The 22,034-nt window shown below is 43.6% G+C and overlaps 1 protein-coding gene across 13 annotated transcripts in view; it reads right to left on the bottom strand.

The window, feature by feature from the left end:
- The window catches only part of APBB2 (amyloid beta precursor protein binding family B member 2), a 388,287-nt gene that overhangs the window by 109,342 nt on the left and 256,911 nt on the right, over positions 1–22,034 (bottom strand). For 7 of the 13 annotated variants that reach the window (XM_023253177.2, XM_045056437.1, XM_045056439.1 and 4 more), the window contains 4 exons: positions 19,981–20,189; positions 10,390–10,452; positions 9,911–9,996; positions 9,756–9,816 (listed from right to left, as the gene is read on the bottom strand). In XM_023253177.2, coding sequence (XP_023108945.1) covers positions 9,756–9,816; positions 9,911–9,996; positions 10,390–10,452; positions 19,981–20,189 — 419 coding nt within the window. The remainder of the gene's footprint in view (positions 1–9,755; positions 9,817–9,910; positions 9,997–10,389; positions 10,453–19,980; positions 20,190–22,034) is intronic. The other 6 variants (XM_023253176.2, XM_023253179.2, XM_023253183.2 and 3 more) reach the window with 3 other exon arrangements.

The following is a 22,034-nucleotide window of genomic DNA, read 5'->3' as shown; positions in this document are numbered from 1 at the left end:
CCAGCTAGGAAATAGCAGAGTCTGGCTTTAAACCCACTCGGTCTGGGTCCAAAATCCCTGAATGCTCTTTACCATTTATAACACAGCTTCTCCTTTAGCGCTGTGCACTCAGTAAATGTTTGATGTTTAAATTAAGAAATCCACAACAGAAATCAAACCCAACATTTTCATACAGATGAGGATTTGAAAGAAAAACCTGTGCCACATGAATAAGTCAATTATAAGAACTACACACAGACATAAAATCCCACACTAATGCTAAATAATGATAATGAATTTGCTACACAGACCAGAAATAAGTCTGAATGAGTGGATACTCCCTGCCCCTTCCTGTTTATCTGTTTGTGCTAATCTAGTCAGTAGCCCCTAATATAATTACTTCATGAAGATCTACGCTAATCGGAACCAAGGGAGGGCACGGACAAATAAAGCTCACAGAGGCGTCTTAGAATTTCATGTCCGTTCATCATTCACTTCAGAAAGTTCCTCCAGCAAACCCATCCTTGGACTGATTTCCATCATCTCTTTCTCCTTTCTCCCCTTCTGGGGGCAGGTCATGACAGAAGAGTAAGCAGACAAGCAGAGCTTACGCAGAATCCAGCACCTGGTTCAAAAAATCCCCAGGCAGCTGAGCACAGGTGGCAAATGGGCCATAACAGAAGGCGCAAATGTAGAAAGGCTGCGTCTACTTCTCTGCAGACGATGCATGAAAACGGGGCCTCAGTTTCAAACTTCTCAGCGTTACTACTTGAAGTGCTGCGGGTAGGCCACCACCAGCAGCAGCACTGCTGGAGAGCCTAACAGAGAGGCGGTCCCTTGCCTCGCCCCAGAACAGCTGAATCTGAATTGGCCAACCCGCGCAGGGGGGTCTGAATACACTACAAAAGACTGGACCACGTGAGTCTGGATGACGGTGAGAAGGAAGGGGGAGTCTGTCCTCGAGCAATGACCTCACAGTTCCCTCACCCGTACCCACCTCTGACATCTCTGGCACCTCCACCCAAAACACTCAGACAGCCTAAGGTTGACCCCAAAGCTTAGGGAGCCAATAACTGGGAGTGGGTAAGCATGATACTTTCTTGGCCTTTAGAGTCAAATGTGTCTGAGTTCAAGTCCTACTTCCACGAGTGAAAGTGCAGAGCACGGGCTGAGCGTGCGTCTGGAAAGGGGGAGCCAACAGCCCATCTCCAGCCCTGGAGAGCACTAGAGAGCAAATTACTCTCTTCCCTCCTCCACATTAGAGGACAGATCAGACTGAACTATTTCATCTCCAGATGCCAGAGGTCAGGACTGCTACATTTCATCTGGAATCTTAAAATTTTTCAGAACCGGAGTGACTTCTGAGATGATGGCACGTTGATTTTTAACAGATGAGGAGGCTGAAAGCTAGAGAATTAAATGCCTGCAACAATATAATCTTCCTTACCCAGTTCCTTTATTATGGATTTCAAAGAAGTGTGTTCTAAAGGCAATTCTTTAAAAAAAAAAAAAGGTTTTTTTTAATGTTTATTTGTTTTTGAGAGAGAAAGACGGAGTGTGAGTGGGGGAGGGGCAGAGAGAGAGGGAGACAAAGAATCCGAAGCAGGCTCCAGGCTCTGAGCGGCACAGAGCCTGATGCAGGGCTCGAACTCGCAAACTGACAGATCATGACCTGAGCTGAAGTTGGACACAACCAACTGAGCCACCTAGGCACGCCTAAAGGCAATTCTTAAAACCTCTCTTTCCAAATATCCTGGAATTGATTTGTTACACACAAAGATGGGGTGGTCCAAAGCCCAGGAGACTTACCTTTGTGTACTATCTCCACTACTAATTGTTTGAACATAGGAAACTTATTTACTCAAATGTTCTGGGACTCACTTTTTTGTTCACCTGTAAAGAAGGCCCTTCAGATTATCTCCAGTGTCACACTTTTAACTAAAAGCAATTTAATGATTCGAAATGAAATATAGCCTTTGCTGATTTCTTTTAAGATGTAATTTTCAATACTTTCCACAAGGTGGCGGAACATCTCCTTTACAGAAGTCCAAGCAGAGGGACACAAAGGGTGAGAAAGAACTCTAAGTAGCACCCTTTTTTAAAGCATTAAGTTTTCTACAATTTAACTATAAATTTTTATTTTAGTGTCGGTCATTACAGTCAGTCTTTTGGCCAACAGTGTGCTACATGCCGTCAAAAAAGGACAGTTTTATGGGGCTAAATTTGGATTTTACGGTATTAAAGTACGATGAGCAAGAGGTCAGACAGCAAATTATGAGAATTTAGAAATGCAAGCTACCGGGCTGCCCAAATACGGCAAGGAGTTGCCTTCTGAAAAAATGAAGCACAAGAGGCAATTATCTCCAAAAGGTTTGTGTAACAGGGATTTTAAACCCTTTTTCACATGGAAAAGTAACACAAAATAGACAGAGAGAAAAAATAGAGAAAAATATTTAAGATTACAATAATGAATAAAGTTTTGAATTTAAAATGCATAGAACTAAACACAATATGGTACCCCGAAATGAGGTCTTGAAAGAGAAAAAGGACATTAGAAGAAAAAACTGGTAATATCAGAACAAATGTGTTCAGTTAATCATTTTGTGCCCATGTTAATTTCTCAGTTTTGACAAATGTACTATGGTTATTCCACCAGGGTAAGCTGGGGGAAGAGGATTTGGGAACTCTATTATATCGGCAACTTTTCTGTATATTTAAAATTATTTCAAAATAAAGTTTTTATCTAAACAAGCAAAGAGGAAAAAACAGGCAAGGATGGACAGGAACAGAGAGTTTCATAAAGCAATGCTCTTTCTCTATAATTTAAGAAGGGGAAATTTTAGAGGACAGAGTAACTCACATGCATAAAACGAGGGTAAATAAATTAAAATGGCAAAGGCTAGAGGAAAGCAGGCAGTGAACGAAGAGGTATATTCTAGGACATTACTGGTGGAATTACGTGCTGTTGTAGCTTTTCTGAAAAGCAATTTTGCAGTAGGTGACAGAGCCATAAACTGACAGCCTTTGACCTGGTGATACCAGTTTCAGCAAGCTACACCAAAGCAATAATTTAAAAGAAAAAAAAAAAAGTCTCAGGTACCTGGCTGGCTCAGTCAGTACAGCGTGACTCTTGATTTTGGGGTCGTGAGTTTGAGCCCCATGCTGGGTGTAGGGATTACTTAAAAATAAAATCTTGAAAATAAATAAAGAAAAAAAAAGTCACCTATTTTTATTAAGTTGTAGCTCTCTGCTTTGCAGGGCTAGAAGGTGCTCCTATGCCCACTGGGTGTCCAGACAGATTATGGTACTATTAATTAAATGGAATATTATATTAATCGAGTTAAGAAATGGGAAATCTGAGAATTATGGAAAGGAATATATGAAATAATTTTTAAATTAAAAAAAGTTTTTAAGTTTATTTATTTTGAGAGAGACAGACACAGCATGAGCAGTGAAGGGACAGAGAGGGAGAGAGAGAGAGAATCCCAAGCAGCCTCCGCGTTGCCAGCACAGAGCCAGATGCGGGGCTCAAACTCACAAAACAGTGAGATTGTGACCTGAGCCAAAACCAAGAGTCAGATACTCAACTGACTGAGCCACCCAGGCGCCCCATGAAATAATTTTTAAAGAGCTCTTGACACTACTAGATTGGGTCCTGGAGCAAAAAAAAAAGGACATTAGTGGAAAAAAAAAAAAAAGAAAAATTATGAATAAGGTCTATAGTTTAGTTAATAATATGGTATCAATATTAATTTATTAGTTTGAATTGTATGATGATTATGGAGACATTATTAAGGAAAGCTAGGTGAAGGGTATATAAGAACTCAATCTTTGTGACTCTTCAATAAATCTAGAATTATTTTAAAATAAAAAGTTAAATAAAGAGCTCAGGGGTCATCTGGATGGCTCAGTCAGTTAAGGGTACGACTCTTTTGGCTCAGGTCATGATCTCATGGTTCATGAGTTCAAGCCCCAAACTGAGCTCTGTGCTGACAGCACGGAGCCTGCATGGGATGTTCTCTCTCTCTCTGCCCCTCCCCTGTTCATGCTCTCTCGCTCTCAAAATAAATAAATAAACTTAAAAAAAAAAAAAAAAGAGCTTGGAATTCCATACACACATATACACTGCTATCAACTACCAAAAAAATTACTGTATAAAAAATTAAGCAGTCTCGAAAAACATTTTCAGAGTTTTAAAAATACTTTGCTCTTTGGGGCGCCTGGGTGGCTCAGTCGGTTGAGCATCCGACTTCAGCTCAGGTCACGATCTCGTGGTCCGCGAGTTCGAGCCCCGCGTCGGGCTCTGGGCCGATGGCTCAGAGCCTGGAGCCTGCTTCCAATTCTGTCTCCCTCTCTCTCTGCCCCTCCCCCGTTCATGCTCTGTCTCTCTCTGTCTCAAAAATAAATAAATGTTAAAAAAAAATTTTTTTAAATAAAAAAATAAATAAATAAAAATACTTTGCTCTTTGGGGAGGGTGGGAGGGAGGTGAAGCATGTCTAGGGGATGCATATGTGCGTGGTGGGGGGGCGTCATTTTATGTTGCCACTGCTATTTATAGAGGTTTCACCCAACAAATGATTATCAAGGTGGCCAGACTGAGAATAGCTAGAGAGGGTTTGTATGTACCTAGATCCTAACAGCCTAAAATGATATTTATTTTTTTAGCATGTAAGTTTCATTTAGGAAGGCAGACATCGTCTGTAATAACTTTTTAGTAATCAGTTCTCAAGGGCTATATTTACAATTCCATGGCACATTCAATTAATTTTTTTCCCCCCTAAAGAAAGGATACTTTCTGCTTACCTGGGGGGGGCACTCAGTTTCCTGGTCTTTGGCAGACTGAAGGAACATGAAGGGTTATCTGAAGAAGGAACTTACTTCCACAAAAGATCCTAAACATCTGGAAAATGTGGGTCTGGCCACTTCTGCTTCTTAGCTGGCCCAGGTGGCATTAATCAGGCAGGTGGCAGACAGAGGGTATGTGTGTGTGTTGTCGGGGCACTCCTCCAAAGTGACTTCACTGAAGTCAGTGCTCAACTCAGTGACTTTTTCAAAATTTGTAAAAAAATAATTTCACTTAGGGCCGCTGGATTTTAAAACAGTTGTAATTGTGATACTACTTGGCAACGGGAAAGAATGAAATCCTGCCATTTGCAACAATGTGGATGGAACCAGAGGGTATTAAGCTAAATGAAATAAGTCAGTCAGAGAAAGACAGGTATCATAGGTTTTCACTCATAACAGAAGACCATGGGGAAAGGGAAGGGAAAAAATAGCTTCAAACAGAGAGGGAGGCAAACCCCAAGTGTCTCTGAAATACAGAGAACAAACTGAGGGTTGATGGGGGGGGGGGCGGGGAGAGGGGAAAACGGGTGATGGGCATTGAGGAGGGCACTTGTTGGGATGAGCACTGGGTGTTGTATGTAAGCGATGAATCACGGGAATCTACCCCCAAAACCAAGAGCACACTGTATACACTGTATGTCAGCCAACTTGACAATAAATTGTGTGTGTGTGTGTGTATACATATATACATACATATATATATATATATACACATATACATATATATACATACATATATATATACATATACATATATATACATACATATATATATATGTGTGTATATATATATATATATATATGTATATATATATATAAAGTTGTAATTCTGAAAGAACAGCTTGGCCTTCTCTGCAGGGCTTCCCTCACTCACTTCCCTTAGGGGGTGGTGACCATGCATCCAGAAGAGAAGCACAGCCAGACTCCTCAATTTCCTCTAAGGGAGGTCAGTCCTGCCATCTGCATGGTGAATGAAAGTGTGCGGATCTGCCAATCACCAGCAACGCAGCCTATCTCCACTCCTGATCTAGGTCCAACCTTGACCATAAGCCTAGTTGAAAGTTTGCTATTAAGGGATGGTCTGAAAACCCTGCAGCCTATCCCTTCCACTTCTAGAGTACAGTTCATCACTGCCTCAAGTCAGACCAGCAAGCTGCAAGCTGGTCCACACTGTTATAATCTTCCGTCCCCACTGTTATAATCTTCTTATAATTACTGTTATAATCAAGTAAATCTTTCAATTTACTTGAAATGAGTTTTGCTTGGGTGTTTATCCTTTGCTTCCAGTGACTAATGCTGTGAAATACCAACTGACAAAATCCAAATTTCTACGTATCCACATAGAGTTGGAATATTGTTGAGGACACATCATTTGGTGGTTGCCCCTAAATACAGCTCCAAGAGAGAATGTTTTTTTTTAATTGAGGTATAATTGATATACAGCATTATAAGTTTCTTTTTTTTTTTTTTTTAATTTTTTTTTCAACGTTTATTTATTTTTGGGACAGAGAGAGACAGAGCATGAACGGGGGAGGGGCAGAGAGAGAGGGAGACACAGAATCGGAAACAGGCTCCAGGCTCTGAGCCATCAGCCCAGAGCCTGACGCAGGGCTCGAACTCACGGAGCGCGAGATCGTGACCTGGATGAAGTCGGATGCTTAACCGACTGCGCCACCCAGGCACCCCCAGCATTATAAGTTTCAAGTGTACAACAGAATGATTCAACATTTGTGTATGTTGCAAAATGATCACCACAATAAGTCTAGTTAACATCCATCACCATATATACAAAAGTTTTTTTTCTTGTGATAAGGACTTTTAAGATCTATTCTCTTACCAACTTTCAAATATGCAATGTATAAGGAATTGTCTCTATACGAAGTCTAGTGAGTGTGGGCTCTGTAGCTAAATGGCCTGGATTCAGATCTTGACTCTATTTACTTTCTAGCTCTTTAACTTTCTATGCCTCAGCTTCCTCATCTGCAATCTAGAGATAATGATACTTAGCCCACTGAATTTTTCTGTGGATGAGAATCAACAGATACAAAGTCTTTAGGACAATGCCTGGCAAAAAGTTAACACTCAATATTCATTTTTATAGTTACTTTATAAAGAAGCCCTAGAAAATCCATTACATACCGCAATGAACTGAGAGGCTTTTGCCTCATGCATAGTGTGATTCATATATTGTAGGGTTATAAAACCCTTTGCCCTCCCAATGTCCTCTAAGTCCTCAACAATGACAGTGGCTTTCTACAGCACAAGGACCTTCAGAATCTAGGGAGGGTGAGGTTAGTCAGAAGCACGTATAGTTTGTGAACATCTTTTTAGGATTCTGAGTTGTCCTTCCAGGGATTTGTGCCATTCACCCTAAGAATCCTTGATGTAAATGATCACCTAGAGGCACAAAAATAAACCTGCAGGTCAATCTCCATTACTGTGCAGAGTTCCATGATCTGAAAAGTCATGTTTCTTTCTTTGCCCTAATCTTTTCCGACTCTTGTCTGTTGTCCCAATACACACAGATCTATTAATTATTCTTTTATATTTTCTGTGGTTTAAAAAAGAAAGCTTTTGTTCTCATAAGTCTTCTAAGATCTTATATAGAACAAAGTAGGGTATAAAATAAATAATACAGGAGGCACAGTGGCTCAGTCAGTTAAATGTCTCATTCCTGATTTCAGCTCAGGTCATGATCACATGGTTTGTGAGTTCGAGCCCCACATCGGGCTCTGTGCTGTCAGTGCAGAGCCTGCTTGGGATTCTCTCTCTCCCCCTCTCTGTTCTTCCCCCACTTATGCTCTGTCTCTCGGTCTCTGTCTCTGTCTCTCTCTCAAAATACATAAATAAACTTAAAATACATTAAAATAAATACAACACACGTACTTCTCTGTTTCAAACTCAGGCGAGTTATGACAAAACTAAGCCTCCTTACTAACATGAACAAATTCACAACAGGCGTTGGAAGTGACATGGGCACTAGCAAGGTGGCAGACAAAGAATGCAGTGAACAGTACCCCTGAGAGGTAAAACGGGAAAGCACAACTTGGGTAATATTGCAACCTGGCCTCCTGTTCCTGGTACCAATCCCATCTTCCTCCGGGGCATCCCCCTTCCCGCCCGCTCTATTTCCCAGGCCATCACTCCCCAGCCCTTCAGGGCAGAGGGAGATGGGGCTGCCCACTGCCCCTCCTGTCCAGCCTTTGCTGATAAGCCTTGTAAAACACCTGGTAGCAAAGCAAATTATTCCCAGCCCGTCTTCCTGTTTCACTGCATCCGCTCCCTGCCACAGAATTTATCTTTAAAAGGCCAGTATGTCAGCAGCAGCCCAAGGACTTGTTCAGAATGCCACTTGCTCTAAGAATGGCCTTCATCCTAGGAGACCGTGCTTAGCATGAAGCTGAGCAGACCAGGATCGACGGAGGCTTCCGCTGCGAGCCCTGACTCGCGCAGCATTGATGGCGATATGGCAGCAAAGGAGTCAACGTTTTCAAACTGCGTGGTGTCTCCCATGTAACGACTACTAAGGGAACTTATTTGCTGTTTTATTCATAGACACAGATCTGCTTTGGGACTCAGAAAAAATATCCAGGACCAGCTTGCAAATGGAAATGAAATATGAAGAATGAAAATGCAGAGCCCCTGTTCAAAAGGCAGGAAGAAAATGCTGTAAAAAGTACCGAAACAAAACTGTTTCCTTTCTTGTGCATTCTCTCTCTTCGCTCATTATGGTGTTTTTTACTTGGTATCTGAAGTCATGCTCCCTTGGGCAAAGGGATACGTGCAGGGTTAAGTGTAGGCGCTCGCAGGTGCCCCAGGGCCCTGCACGCCCCCACAAACCATCACCTTCTGGGCTTCCCCCATCCCACCAGCTGCTGGGCCGATGCTCCATGCCCTGCCCAGGAACAGGGAATCCCCTCTTCCCATGACCGTGACCCACAGCAGACAGGTGACCCCCAAGGGTATGGTGACATCCGTGCCAAGCACACTAGTGCTTAGACTGTGGACGGGCAGGGCCTCACCCCCACGGACACACCTCTGTGCTGTCAGCCTGCACTGGGCAGGCCACTCTCTCACCCCTTTTCGAGATGCCACAGAGACATGTGTCCCCAAGGCGAACCCTCCCCATGTTCACAGGCCCCTACTGGAATGGAAGGCACCAGTAACTGTTGGACAGAAGCAGGTATGAGGATGTTTGGCAAGGCCCGAGGTGCCAAGGAGAGGGGGAACAGGCAGGTGAGAACCTCTCAGGGAGGTAGGGAGGTGGCAGGACTATGCATAAACCAAAGCTCCAACTTCCTGGGGCATGCTCCACGACCCTGTTGGACCTTCACTTACAAAAACACAAAGTCAAAGATAAAATGATTAAGAATTTCAAGATGGTGACCACACAGCATTAAACCCCAGGCATGGGACCTCGTGCAATTGCACTGGCCATACGCCCATGGTGGCCTTGCTGGTGCCCCACCAAAGGTCCAGAAGCAAAAGTTTACTCTCGTTTTCCACCATAAATCAGGCCTGTGTTTACGAAAATGACAGCAAAGGTGTGAGGCTGTCCTGGGAGAGGCGGGCACGAGGAGTCCTGTCCCACCTGTCAGCCTCCCGTTGTTCTGCAAGGCAGAGCCTGCTTTGTCTCTAAAGGCTCCTGAAGCCCACCCGTCCGAACAATAATTTCAACCTACTACATTGTGCAAAGAGCCGATGCAGTGAGATGCAGGCAGAGTCTCGACGATCATGGAGACCCTCCCAAGCCTAACTTCTCCTGGGGATTTATTTTAAGTGTTGGAGATTTGGAAAGAGAGAGGATTGAGGAATAATTACATCGTAGGTGGCTCTGGGTTGATCGTTTATAAAAACCGAGCCATTTCCAAAGTCGTTACTTTGCTGCAAGAATATAACCTGGCTGCTGAAAAGCGGGTTTCGTACGAACCTTGGCTTCTGGGTCACTATTGATACTGCAGGAATCATCGTCATCAGCATGGGGGGCATTTCTAGAGAGAAAAACAGAAAACTGGACTTAGAATTCTACTGCAAACTCCAGCTGCACGAAGCCACGCATGGCGGCAGGTCCTGCCGATGTCCTACCTGAGTTTCAAAGATGCATAGCGGAGTGTCGCTCCTTCAAACTCTTTTAAACTGGGGTCCGGGTTAACTGTAGCTGCATGCAAATCCTAGAGGAAAATAGACCCCTGTTAATGGAGAAACGGGGAAGGCCCGTGACGTGGCCTCAAATATCAAAGGGGAGAAGAGTCCTCCCGGCATGAGGCAGAGAGTGTATGTGAGCTTAGGCAGGAGAGGGCATGCAAGGACCGCTGGGTGCTGGCTCGGTGCAAGCCCCGGTTCGTACAAGACAACGGGGAGCCGGGGGCAACCGGCTTGCCGTCATTCACAACGGGACACATTAAATAAAGGCAACATGTGTGTGAGCTGGACATCCCTAGCAAGAAGCCCCATCACTGCGTCCCTGCAGAATGGATGATATTCATGAAGAAGAAAAAGATACAGCCACAGCCATGCAAAAAGGACGAAATATTAAATGATCTAGAATCTGACAATATACTTGCCTTCCAAATGTCACTATTAATCTTTCCCCCATTCAGAACAGCAAAATCACTCCATGGCTGTTTCTAGACATATAATTATTCACATAGGAAAAAGCACATTGATTTAAAAAAAAAAAAAAAAAGGAAAGAAGAAAAGAAAAAAAAAAAACACAAGACACCGTTGTTAGCATTGATATTCACAGGATGGGTTAGGGAACAAATTCACTCTACCAGCAGCTTGTTAGCTGGCTCTAGGTCTAGATTATCACCTGCAGCCTAGAGCAAGGAGGACAGAGACGCAGTGTGCATTACTTACCACGGCAAACGACTGAACACTATTAGCAATCAGTGGTCTTCCACACGTGGCCTTAAAACCACACAATATGCTGTCAAATACTAAATGCCTAGTGCACCTAATTCCACAGAAAACCTTGTCTCTTCCGGTAACCCAACAGAACTGTCTTCTTGAGGTGGGGGTGGAATTAGGGACGGTGCCTGTCGATGTGCACATCTGAAAACTGGGGAATGTCCAGGGCCAAGGGCATGAAAAGCTGGGGCTCAAATTATTTTCACATAAAAGAAAAAAGGAGGACAATGAGAGGGAAAAGAGGGATATAAGAAAACACAGCCCGACGGCCACATCTGCCGAGATTTAACCTGACAAAAAATAGCTCTACACAACCTAATGTAAACTCTTCAAATTCATCAAAAGCTCTGCTTCTTTGCCATACAAGCTTCTTCATGAATTAGTATTTGATCACGAAAGGATTCTGTAAACATAATCGCAGAGCAAAGCACCAAGCCTTGCCTTGTTGGGAGAACGCTTGCGATAGATTTTTGACTCTAAACACCCCTTTCCATTCACCTCAGGCGACAGGCAATGTTGTTTGTGGTCTTTTTCTTTTCTTCTATCTTGAGTGAATATTCAAATATTTTTCATCTAACGTTTGGGGAAATAAACGAAGCACACAAAACCCAGGGACAGCCTTGTGTATCTGTTCCACTGATGTGTCAGGCCCATAACCTCTCTTCTTGGATGATCAATCGACCATGGAGACTTTCCACCCAAGTCCCTTCAACTAAGGTTCTTTGAAAATGAGAAGGGAATAGCGATCCCTAATTTCTGCTCATGACATTAGTCTGATTTTGACACCCACTCAAAGCCAAAGCAGCTAAGTTCAAACGAGCCAGGTGTTGAAAGAGGTGTTCAGTCAACTCCATGGGACTCAACGAGAGCAGAGGCACTGCAAATACAAATTTGTCATCACTATTGCACAGCTGCTATCACTGTCACTCTCCTTTTTGGACTAAGCATCTGAACTGCAGGTTTTCCAAATAAAGTAGGACTTAGATCACTATATTTACTTTTTAAACAATCATCTGTCTTTCGTTGAGCAAAAGAGCAGGAATGCTGCCTCACCCTTTGCCTCTGTCCTTCCTCTATCCCCAAAAGCAGCATCCAGTTTTCACTGCTGAGAAAATTAATAACACAGCTGAGGTGACCTGTGAACCCCCTGAAATCAGGGTGGGGTTTTGTGTATGTGTGTTTCCTAGGGGAGAAGATCCTCAGTTTTTCTCATTATCTGCAGAGGGACCAGTAACCAAGAAAGGTTTTGAATCACCATTGCAGGGGTACTCATGATAAGGATGTGAAATACCAAGAATTCTGAGCTAGAATTTCTTTTTTTTTTTTTTAAAGGAAAACAAGACTATTTGATCCCAAATCATCATCACTGTTTACATGTGAGCAATATTTGTTTTTCACTTCAGTTGAATGTTGAAAAAGGATATCAGATGGTGAATTAGTAAGACTCCAGGTAATTATGTTCTTGTAGGAAAAAAAAAAAAAGAGTGGGTGTCTGATAAAAGGAATCCGAAATCAAATTATCCTCAACAGACACTGTGTGGGACTAGAAATAAAGAGTATTTTTGCAAAACAAGTATTCAGAAGAGTCTTTGGCATTTAATTAAAATAGTTCTCTGTATGTGCGTATGGGTTTAAGAATTTTTTTAAATGTATTTACCCTTTGGATGTTGGGTCCCTATAACATAAAGGTTGATTATAATTCTAAGACTGTATGAATCCAGCTCTTATGCTACGGAGACATGAGTCAGCTGGCAAATTTCCAAAAATCACCTTTTGCAGATTTAAGTAAACAAAGGTCGTACACAGCAATTTTTCAAAAGCTAAAATAACATGGGTACCATTAAAGAAACCCTTTAGTACAGAACTCAATAAGGACTAACATGTTATGACTAGGACAAGAGACGCTTTTCCCTCCTATATTAAAAAACTCTCATTTTTAGAAATTCTCTTCCCTGTATAAGTGACCGTAATTCTCCTTTTTTAAAATCAAGGGCAACAAAAGATAAAAACCATCTGTCTTGAATTTTAAGAACTACATATTCTATTCATCTAATTTTTAAAAAATGTTTGTTTATTTTTGAGAGAGACAGAGTATGAGTGGGGGAGGGGCAGAGGCAGAGGGAGGCACAGAATCCCAAGCAGGCTCCAGGCTCTGAGCTGTCAGCACAGAGCCTGACATGGGGCTCGCACCGACCTGAGCCGAAGTTGGATGCTTAACCGACTGAGCCACCCAGGGGCCCCTCATCTAATTTTTTAAAGAGAGAATACACCACTTTAGCTAATTATTTTTTTAAAGAAAACAACCCAAAGAACTTGTTTGGTTCTACAGAAGGTCTGCAGCCATCCCGGTCTGCAGTCTGCATGGTGGGAGGGAGAGGTGAAAGAAAGGATGAGACAAAGAGAAAAACAGTGAGAGAGGGAAAGGCAGGTGGGCAGTTTGCCTTAGGAAGGACAAGACTGACAGGGCAAAGGCCAGTGAAGGAAGAACAGAGATCATTTTCCATGAGCAATGTCCCCCCAGCTAATAATCTTGCAGGTGATGCAGCTAAATCTTGGCACAGTGGTGGTCTGGTGCCAGTTACAGGTGTTTCTCCGGGTGCTTCTCTCGACCTTGACCAGGTGAAGCACCCCTTATCCTGATCAAAGTGACCATGCTGAATTCTGGGAGAGCTGTGGAGCCTCTCAGCTCCTCAGAGGCAGTGTGTCCCTGATGACTGACCCAGCCCCTGGAGCATGGTGCTTATCATGACCCTCCATGACCTTTCAGCATGGTGCCGTTCACGGCCACACAGCAGAATCTGTGTGAGGATGGACCCACGAAGGGAATCCAATTGTATACCTTGACTACTGAGAGTTTTCTTCTTCCTGATTTCTCTTCTGAGATCTTAGAAAGCAAGTCCACAAGTCAAACAGGAAGGCTGCCCTGCTCCTCTGCTGGAAGCAAGCTTACATCATGTTCTTGAGGATGTTCGAGGGGGAAGAGAAAGCCTCTAAGAAGTGGTATCAAAATATAAGCTGGAGAGCAAACACGGAAGGTGAACCTGCCGAGAACCAGGCAGAGAGCAAAGCAAAAGAACGAACATTCCGTAGTGACTTTGACGGAAGGTAGAATCATCACCTCCACGGGCACTTCAGAAGTTCTGCAGCAAAGCCCGCATTCAAACCCTGCCTCTGCTCTCATCCGCTGTGTGACTTCAGCTCCTTGTGTATGAAATAGGGCTAAGAGGACCTCACCATCAGAGTGTGGGCAAACTGAGATTAAGAACACTAGCAATTAGCACAGGGACTGGCTGCCCGAAGGTGCCCAAGGTGACAGTTTCCGTATCTTCTACTCTTTTCCATGGAGGAAAAAAAATAAGGCCATTTGTAAGAATAAAAAGTTTGGGGACCTATGGACGACAAAGTGTTAATGAATTATGCTTCTTCATCCTCTTTTGCCACGACTCGAGCCTCTGTATGTGTGGCCTTGATGATAAAAGACAGAGCACCTTAATCTTGGAACACGAAGGAACAGTCCAGGCGATGTTAATGAGCACTAAATTCATATATATGTGCATATTTTAAACTTCTTTTTAAAATGCTTTCTGTGTTTTGTTGGATGTGACACTGTATCAGAAGAATAGAGTGACAGTTTATCACACAAACATAACCCAGAGAAGTAAAAAAAAAAAAAAAAAAAAAGAGAGAGAGAGAGAGAGAGAGTCAAACTAGCAAACAGACTGACAAATGCTTGAGGAACTAAATTAGTGTCTGTGAGCTAGGGGAGCGTCAGGAGCCCGGGGACACTAGTACTGGCTTTGCTACGACAGTAAGTCAACTAAGAGCTCCCTCAGCTATGAAACTGGTTTATTCCTTCATTCAGACAACATTTAATGAATATCACCCTGTACGAACCCTATGCCAGGTGCTGAGGACACAAAATGAGGGGGACAGGCCTTGACCCCCCCCGCCCCAAGGAGGGAGACTGACATGCCACCAGTTAATAATACTACAAAAAGACCCTATGGAATAAAGGGCTTTCAAAAAAAGTTCAGGGATGAGCGCAGTAATTCCCAGGAGAAGTAGGGTGAGTCCAGAGAGGAGGTAACATATAAACCAAGACAGGGAGACGAGCTTCACCAGAGTGCCAGCTCTTGTACTTACTCGGCACAAAATCACCTGGAAAGCTTATGATAAAGGCAGATTTCCAGGTCCCACCCCTAGAGGGTCTAGCTCAGTGGCCTGGGGTAGCACCAAGGAATCAAAATGTCCTACAAGCCTCAGAGGTCACCTTGGCCACAATCCTTGACCCACAGGCTCACAGGCTCAGAAATACTGCCATGGGAGTGCCTGGTTAGCTCAGTCGGTTAGGTGTCCAACTTCAACTCAGGTCATGATCTCATGGTTCGTGAGTTCGAGCTCTGCATCGGGGTTTGTGCTGGACAGCTCGCAGCCCGCTTTGGATTCTGTGTCTCCCTCTCTCTCTGCCTCTCCCCAACTCTCTCTTAAAAATAAATAAGACATTAAAAACAAACAAAAAAAAGCATTGACGAGGCCCTTCTTGAGGATTCTTGCCAGTCACGATTACTTGATCTGGTCAAGAAGTTCAGTAAAAAGATGCCAGAATAGCTCCTTTGTGTTTTCATCTTATTTCTAAGTGTATAAGAAATTCCACAGTTCTAATGTAATATGCGGATTTTCCCCTCCCAGGGGGTGAGCTGCTCAGGGCCCTGACAAACACCACGAGCGATGCAGCAAGAACAGAGCGAATTGTGATCAAGAAAAGATCACAGTTCTGAGAAACAATTCCACCTTCCCTTGCTTCAGACCCACTTTCTCCTCCATCCTGTTTAAGGAACCAGGAAACACCTTCAGTTGAAAACACTGAAAGGCGAGACTTGCCTACAGGCCAACAGTTATTCATACAAATATTTTGTGTGGCTCCCTCTTCTCTCTAAAATTCAACATCCAAGGAATTTGGAACACATCAGTGGACTGAAGGGAGACTACTGTGGGCCAAATTTCAATAGCAAATGCTTCCTGAGCTGTTTACAAACTTCAGAAAATACTGCTGGCATGCGCAGAGGAAATATTATCCACTGTGCTTGACACTTCCCTGGTGAACTTTGGAATGTGAAATGTAAAATTTGCAAACTGTAAGGAAGCCTTCAGTCCTAAACTTTTGTGAAGCAGAGTCAACAGATTTGGCACCAACTTGGAGTTTTTTGTTGTTTTTTTTTTTTAAATGAGCTCAGGGAAAAGCTGAATAAAATATGCATTTCTAACACGACATATTACAAGTTTCTTCTCATCCTTAACATTTTGCTTTCTCTTGTGGTTCCAAATTAGTTGAAATAGATTCTATTTAGGGATCAAAGAAACGGTGTCAGAGAAGTAATCATTTCTCTTCCACCGTCATTAGCACCTGAGACATTTTCTAGCAGGCTCTGCTCGTGACGTGGCCCTCCCTTGGGCTGAGATTTGAGATTTGCCAAGTCTCCTGTAAACGGTACAGTGAAGCCTGGGGTAGGTTGGGGGTCAGCGGATCTTCATTTGAGCCTGGCTCCACCCCCGTTTGGTGTGTGGCCTCGGGCAAGCTTCACCTCGCTTAGTGTTGTCAAATGTAAAAAGTCAGTGACAACTACAGTACCAGCTGCAGAGGGTTTTACGAGGAGGAGTCGTGAGATAAGCCATGAGCTCGGCACCATGAACACTCCATTACCCTTAGTGCCTCTGGTTTAACATCAGTGTCAGCGCCTGCACGTCCCGGCTATATGGCAGGCTGGGTTTGTCCCCAACTCCCCCTCCTCCTCTCTCTACCTGTTCATACCTTTGCTTCTGTGATTTTAATTTACTGCCTTTTAAATGTGCTCAGTTCTTTTGCTTAACGGCCTTACGCACAGGAGGGAAATGTGTATGAAGTCAACAACTGAAAGGCTGATCTGAAGAAAATCTATTCCACTGATCTATTCAAGTGCTGGAGGGGCGTGGCTCTCTTCTCAAACTTAAAATGACACATCTGTTAACAAACTGCCTTGGGGGGATAAGGGTCGACACAATGGCATGGTTAACAGCAGAAGAGAGGAATGAGACCAACAGCAAGGTGGAAATTGACACACTACTGGGGGCAGAGCATAATATCTAAAGTCAGAGAGCTAGGCACATGCCCATCCTACCCCAGCTGCATGGCTACTGAGCTCACTGAACTTCGGTTAACTCTTTTATTTATTTATTTATTTTGAGAGAGAGAGAGAGAGAGAGACAAAGTGAGAGACAGAGATAGAGAGAGAGGCAAACAGAGAGGGAGAAAGAGAATCACAAGCAGGCTCCATACTGTTGGTACAGAGCCTGATTCCGATGTGGAGCTCGAACTCCAGAACTGTGAGATCATGACCTGAGCCGAAATTGAGAGTCAGAGGTTTGACAAACTGAGCCACCTAGGTGCCCTCAGTTAACTCTTTTCTTCTTCTTCTTCTTTTTTTTTTTTTAATTTTTTAACGTTTATTTATTTTTGAGAGAGAGAGAGAGAGAAAGAGACAGAGCATGAGCAGGGGAGGGGTACGGAGAGGGGGAGACATTGAATCCGAAGCAGGCTCCAGGCTCTGAGCTGTCAGCACAGAACCTGACACAGGGCTCAATCCCACAAACTGTGAGATCATGACCTGAGCCAAAGTCAGATGCTTAACCGACCGAGACACCCAGGCGCCCAAACTCTTTTCTTAAATAAGGAATATATTAGCAGTCTTCTCCATCTTGAGGGGAACAAATGAAATGACACTTATGAAAATACACTGAAAACCACAATAAATCATGAATAGCAGCAGGGAGGCTGAGTGCTGTGGATACATTGGGGAAACATTAAACTCTAGGAGAGGAAGCAGGAAGCAGGAGCCATGGGACACAATCTGAGCCTGGGAAGGGGCCCTGAGCAATAGCTAGGATGGGAATGGGAAGCAGGTGTAGACAGAGGAAGAACAGGCATATGTGGGTATCAGAAGGAGGCCCAGGGATTAGAGGTGGACTCTGCTACCTGGTAATCTTCCCGAGGGTTCGCTGCCTATCTGTGATGCATGCTTCCCAAGATTTTCTGTAGAAAACGTGGAAACAAAATTCTGCCATATTAGTTGAAGAAATAAAAAATTCAAGTCACAGAAACTTGGGATGTCCTCCTTTGACTTTACCACACCCACACCTTGGTCTCAGGAGGCAGGCTTCAAGAGCTTCATCTCTTGCACGGAGGGAGGACAAGAGGTTCACTGGACAAAAGGGACATGTCAAAGTGAGGCCAATCTAACCTCTGGGACAATGAGAAAGCGCAGTAGGCTGAGATCCTAAAGCCAAGGAGGTTGAGCGAGAACAACTATGGCCTAGGATTCAGGAGCATTCAGGATCTCTGAGTTCTAGATCCAATGGCGCCACTAGTCATGGACCTCTCTGCGCTTCAGCTTCCCTGTTTGTAATGTGTGGATACTGGGATCAGCTGATTCTTTCCCACCCTGACACTCCCTCCCCCCTCGCCATAGGGCACTCCCATGTGGTGAAGATGGTTAAAGGGTTGTAATAGGGGAATGAAGACCTGGAATGGAGAAAGAGATTCTAACAAAGATGCAAAGAGAAAAGAGGTACAGGAAAGAAAGAGAGAGGATGTCTACTCTTAGTGAGCAGAGGCTGTGTCCTGGCTGGCTCCGCTTCTGGGAGGCCACTTGATGGTCCAGGGACAAATGCCAAGACGCAATTAGACTGAGACAGGAGAAGGACTCCACTTCATGCTAAGCTCTTTGAGGCTCATCTTTATCCCCCAGCAAACCTAACACAAGATGAGTAAATGAATGGAATTTGCTCAGTGAATAGGAACATTACGCCTCAATAAAGTCATCCAGTGATTAGCAACAAAATCCTATGTGGTTCAGTAATACTGAAGCATGTGCCTATCAGTGTCAAGTTCCAACAAACCAAGGCCCTCGGCTATCACCGTGAGTAGAGCTCACCCCAACCCATCGCTTGAAAGATGGAGAGGGGTGCCTGGCTGGCTCAGTCCGTTAAGCTAAAGCATTTGTCTGACTCTTGGTTTTGGCTCAGGTCATGATCTCATGGTCCATGATATCAAGCCCTGCACCGGGCTCTGTGCTGACAGCACGGAGCCTGCTTGGGATTCTTTCTCTCCCCCGCTCTCTCTCAAAATAAAAAAATAAACTTTAAAAAAAAAAAAAAAAGGAAGAAAAATGGAGAATATGGGGCCTAGGCAGGGTAAGTGAGGTGCTGAAGCCCTGTAAGAGCAGGCATGTGATTGGAATGTAGATCTCACTGCCTCCCAGAGAAGACGAAATAAAGAACCACAGATGTAAGAAACAAGACACTGTCTACTTTCATGACAAGAAGGGTGATAATAGTTGCAAATATGGAGAGGAGCCTTGCAGGTGAGAGATGCAGGTTAGATGCCCTCTGTGTCCTCAAAGTAAAGGAAAATGGGTTGTTGAAAAAACAGAAGACTGTGGTCAGGCAGGCAGAAATGCCTGCGTGTTAGGGATCCAACTACTTTGCTGAAAAAAGCCATTACTTAGTAGTGACCTTTTCCAACTGCAATTCTCTTGAATACTCAGTTATCAGGATTCACAAAGGTTAGCTGCAAGAACCTTTGTGTTAATAAATACCACGTGGAATTTTTTCAAGCCGCAATTCTTTGTTTAAACATCATATTTCTTCCTCATGGAGAGCAGAAATTTATGCTGCTATTTATGTCTAAAATAACATCACTTCTGCTAAATAAACAGATCCTTTAAAAAAAATAGAAATCAAGCATTTGAAGGCTCTCAAGGGTTATTCCTGCAGACATCCCCTCCATGCAACCAAAAGGACCCAAGGCTAATAAGATATGCAGTAATTATAACACGTCTGGCCAAGAGACGTCCTTCTGTGTGTAAATATTTTATGGGGCAGCGCCATGCAATGGCACCTACGGAGTAAAGTATTGCCTCAGTGAGCCTCAGGGAATCTTAACCACTTCTCATTAATCAGCCTCTCTTAACTTTCTGTACCTAGAATGCTGTTTCAAGAAACCAAAAGCCACTAAAAAATGAAAACATCCCTGAAAGATGGTATTGACGCTATTTACACTAAGAGGAAGCATTTCTGCGGTTTCAAATGCAGCATGCATGATAATCAAAAACCTTACCTTGATGACCTGTTGGGGCAGAAGCAACAAGTCTAAAGAGAAATCACAAGTAACATCCACTCTACTAAGCTGTTAAAAAGATACTCCATTTTACCTCGTGCTCTGGGGTAGGAGATGGCGTTACAGAACTAAGTGACCCTTTTCTAGAACCATGGAGATCTGCGGGGGTGGAGACAGGGCGCTCCCACTGAGTGGTCCCTGTTGGTATGTGCCAATAATAGGTCCCAGCGACGTCAATGATTCTCTTCCAGCCAGGCGGCAAATCCGGATCGGTCTGAAAGGAGTGATCACTCCATATATCTGCTGGGAAATGAAAATAAGAGGGTTTTATTAAAAGCGAAACAAGGGGCGCCTGGGTGGCGCAGTCGGTTGAGCGTCCGACTTCAGCCAGGTCACGATCTCGCGGTCCGGGAGTTCGAGCCCCGCGTCGGGCTCTGGGCTGATGGCTCGGAGCCTGGAGCCTGTTTCCGATTCTGTGTCTCCCTCTCTCTCTGCCCCTCCCCCGTTCATGCTCTGTCTCTCTCTGTCCCAAAAATAAATAAAAAACGTTGAAAAAAAAAATTAAAAAAAAAAAAAAAAGCGAAACAATTACAGTGTTCCAACTTCACCCCTAAGAGTTTGGAGAATCCCACAGGCAGATGCGTCCACAGCACTAATGAGAACTAAAGACATCCTATGGACACAGAGTATGGTAAAGGGGACGATAATGGAAAGAAACAAGAGAAGAACTGGAAAAGAAGACGGACACTTGAGAATACAGACATCAAGGACCCGTCATCAAGTCATCTTACAGCTTCAAGACTCCTGTGAACAACTTAAAAGCTCCATTAGCCGAAATCAACGACCCAAGCAAAATTCGCAAGGTTACAGGCAAAATCTACTGACTCCTTTATAAATCAGGAAGATTTACTGGTTGGCATCTTATACCATTTTCAGCAATGGGTGGAACTCTTCTTTTCTTTAATCACTTTCCATAAATGAGTACTGTATTTATAGCTTTGCTTTTCCAGCTCCTCCCATTTGACTGTCCACATCTACAAAGTAGCAGTGTCTTTTCTAACACTCTACAATTCGAAATTGCGCACAGAAGATTCCTAAGGAAGGCAGACTAGAAAATCCCTGGAATTCAAGAAGGGACCAGACCGACTATAAAAACAGGTCATGAAGGAGGGTGAGTGTGAAATATGACAGAGAATGGTGGGGACTGTGGCGAAATGGAAAGCATGTGCGAAGTCCAAAGGCATTCAAATAAAAAAAAATAATAATGTGTTATATTATGTATGTGTATAGCAGGGGGAGTATGTGTATAGCAGGGGGAGTAAAATACACATGTTGGGCAATTTCAGCGATCCCTGGCCTGTATCAATATTTTACCAGTTTACTGGATAATTATTTGCTTTTTTAAAATCTCATTTTGGCCTTCTTTGAGTTGAATATGAAATGAGTGGGCAAGAAAAGAGGAGAGAGAAGGAAGCAGAGTAGGAAATCCATAAAGAAGGAGTCACCGTGGAGAAATCACAGGTAGCTGTATCAACATATGTACATATATAGGTAGTGAAACTTCAGAAACTTGTGCTTTAAATCTGAGGATCGCTTTTTTTCTAAGGATGAGACCTATGGGGCCACTCGTCAGAGGAGAAGCACGTGGGCTTTGCTCTGTGCAAATGCCATTGCATCACGTGGGCAGGCGTCACTGACTGTTACAGCGACAACAAGAAAAAAAGGAACCAAACAAAGAGGTTGATTAAGACTATGGGCACAGATGCGCATTCATGCGGTGGTTTGGCATCCCAGCATTCACTTTTCTCATTTAAATCTGCCAGGGGCAAAACTGCCACTTGTCTCAAATTATGATGGACATTCCCCCTCCCCCTACAGGAAATTAAGCATGATTACATAATTTCAACTTAACTAAAATTTTCAGAAACAACTTGAAACAAACATGTATACACTCCTTTGTCCTGTTTCCTTTTCAGTGGTGCATAGGGGTTGTTTTTAGCATCTCAAGTGGGACAGGAAAAATAAAATACACAGGTCTCTGGATTAAGTTGGGAGAAAAACCTTGTCCCATTCTAGTGGTTTACAGAACCAAGCTTTGCGGCTTGAAACTCTTGAAAGGGCATAAAAGAGGCTGCTAGTTACCATTTC

This window comes from Felis catus, chromosome B1 (assembly GCF_018350175.1).
Source record: "Felis catus isolate Fca126 chromosome B1, F.catus_Fca126_mat1.0, whole genome shotgun sequence".
Classification (NCBI taxonomy): domain Eukaryota; kingdom Metazoa; phylum Chordata; class Mammalia; order Carnivora; family Felidae; genus Felis; species Felis catus.
The sequence above is the reverse complement of the archived record's forward strand: the minus strand, read 5'-3'. Positions and strand labels throughout refer to the sequence as shown.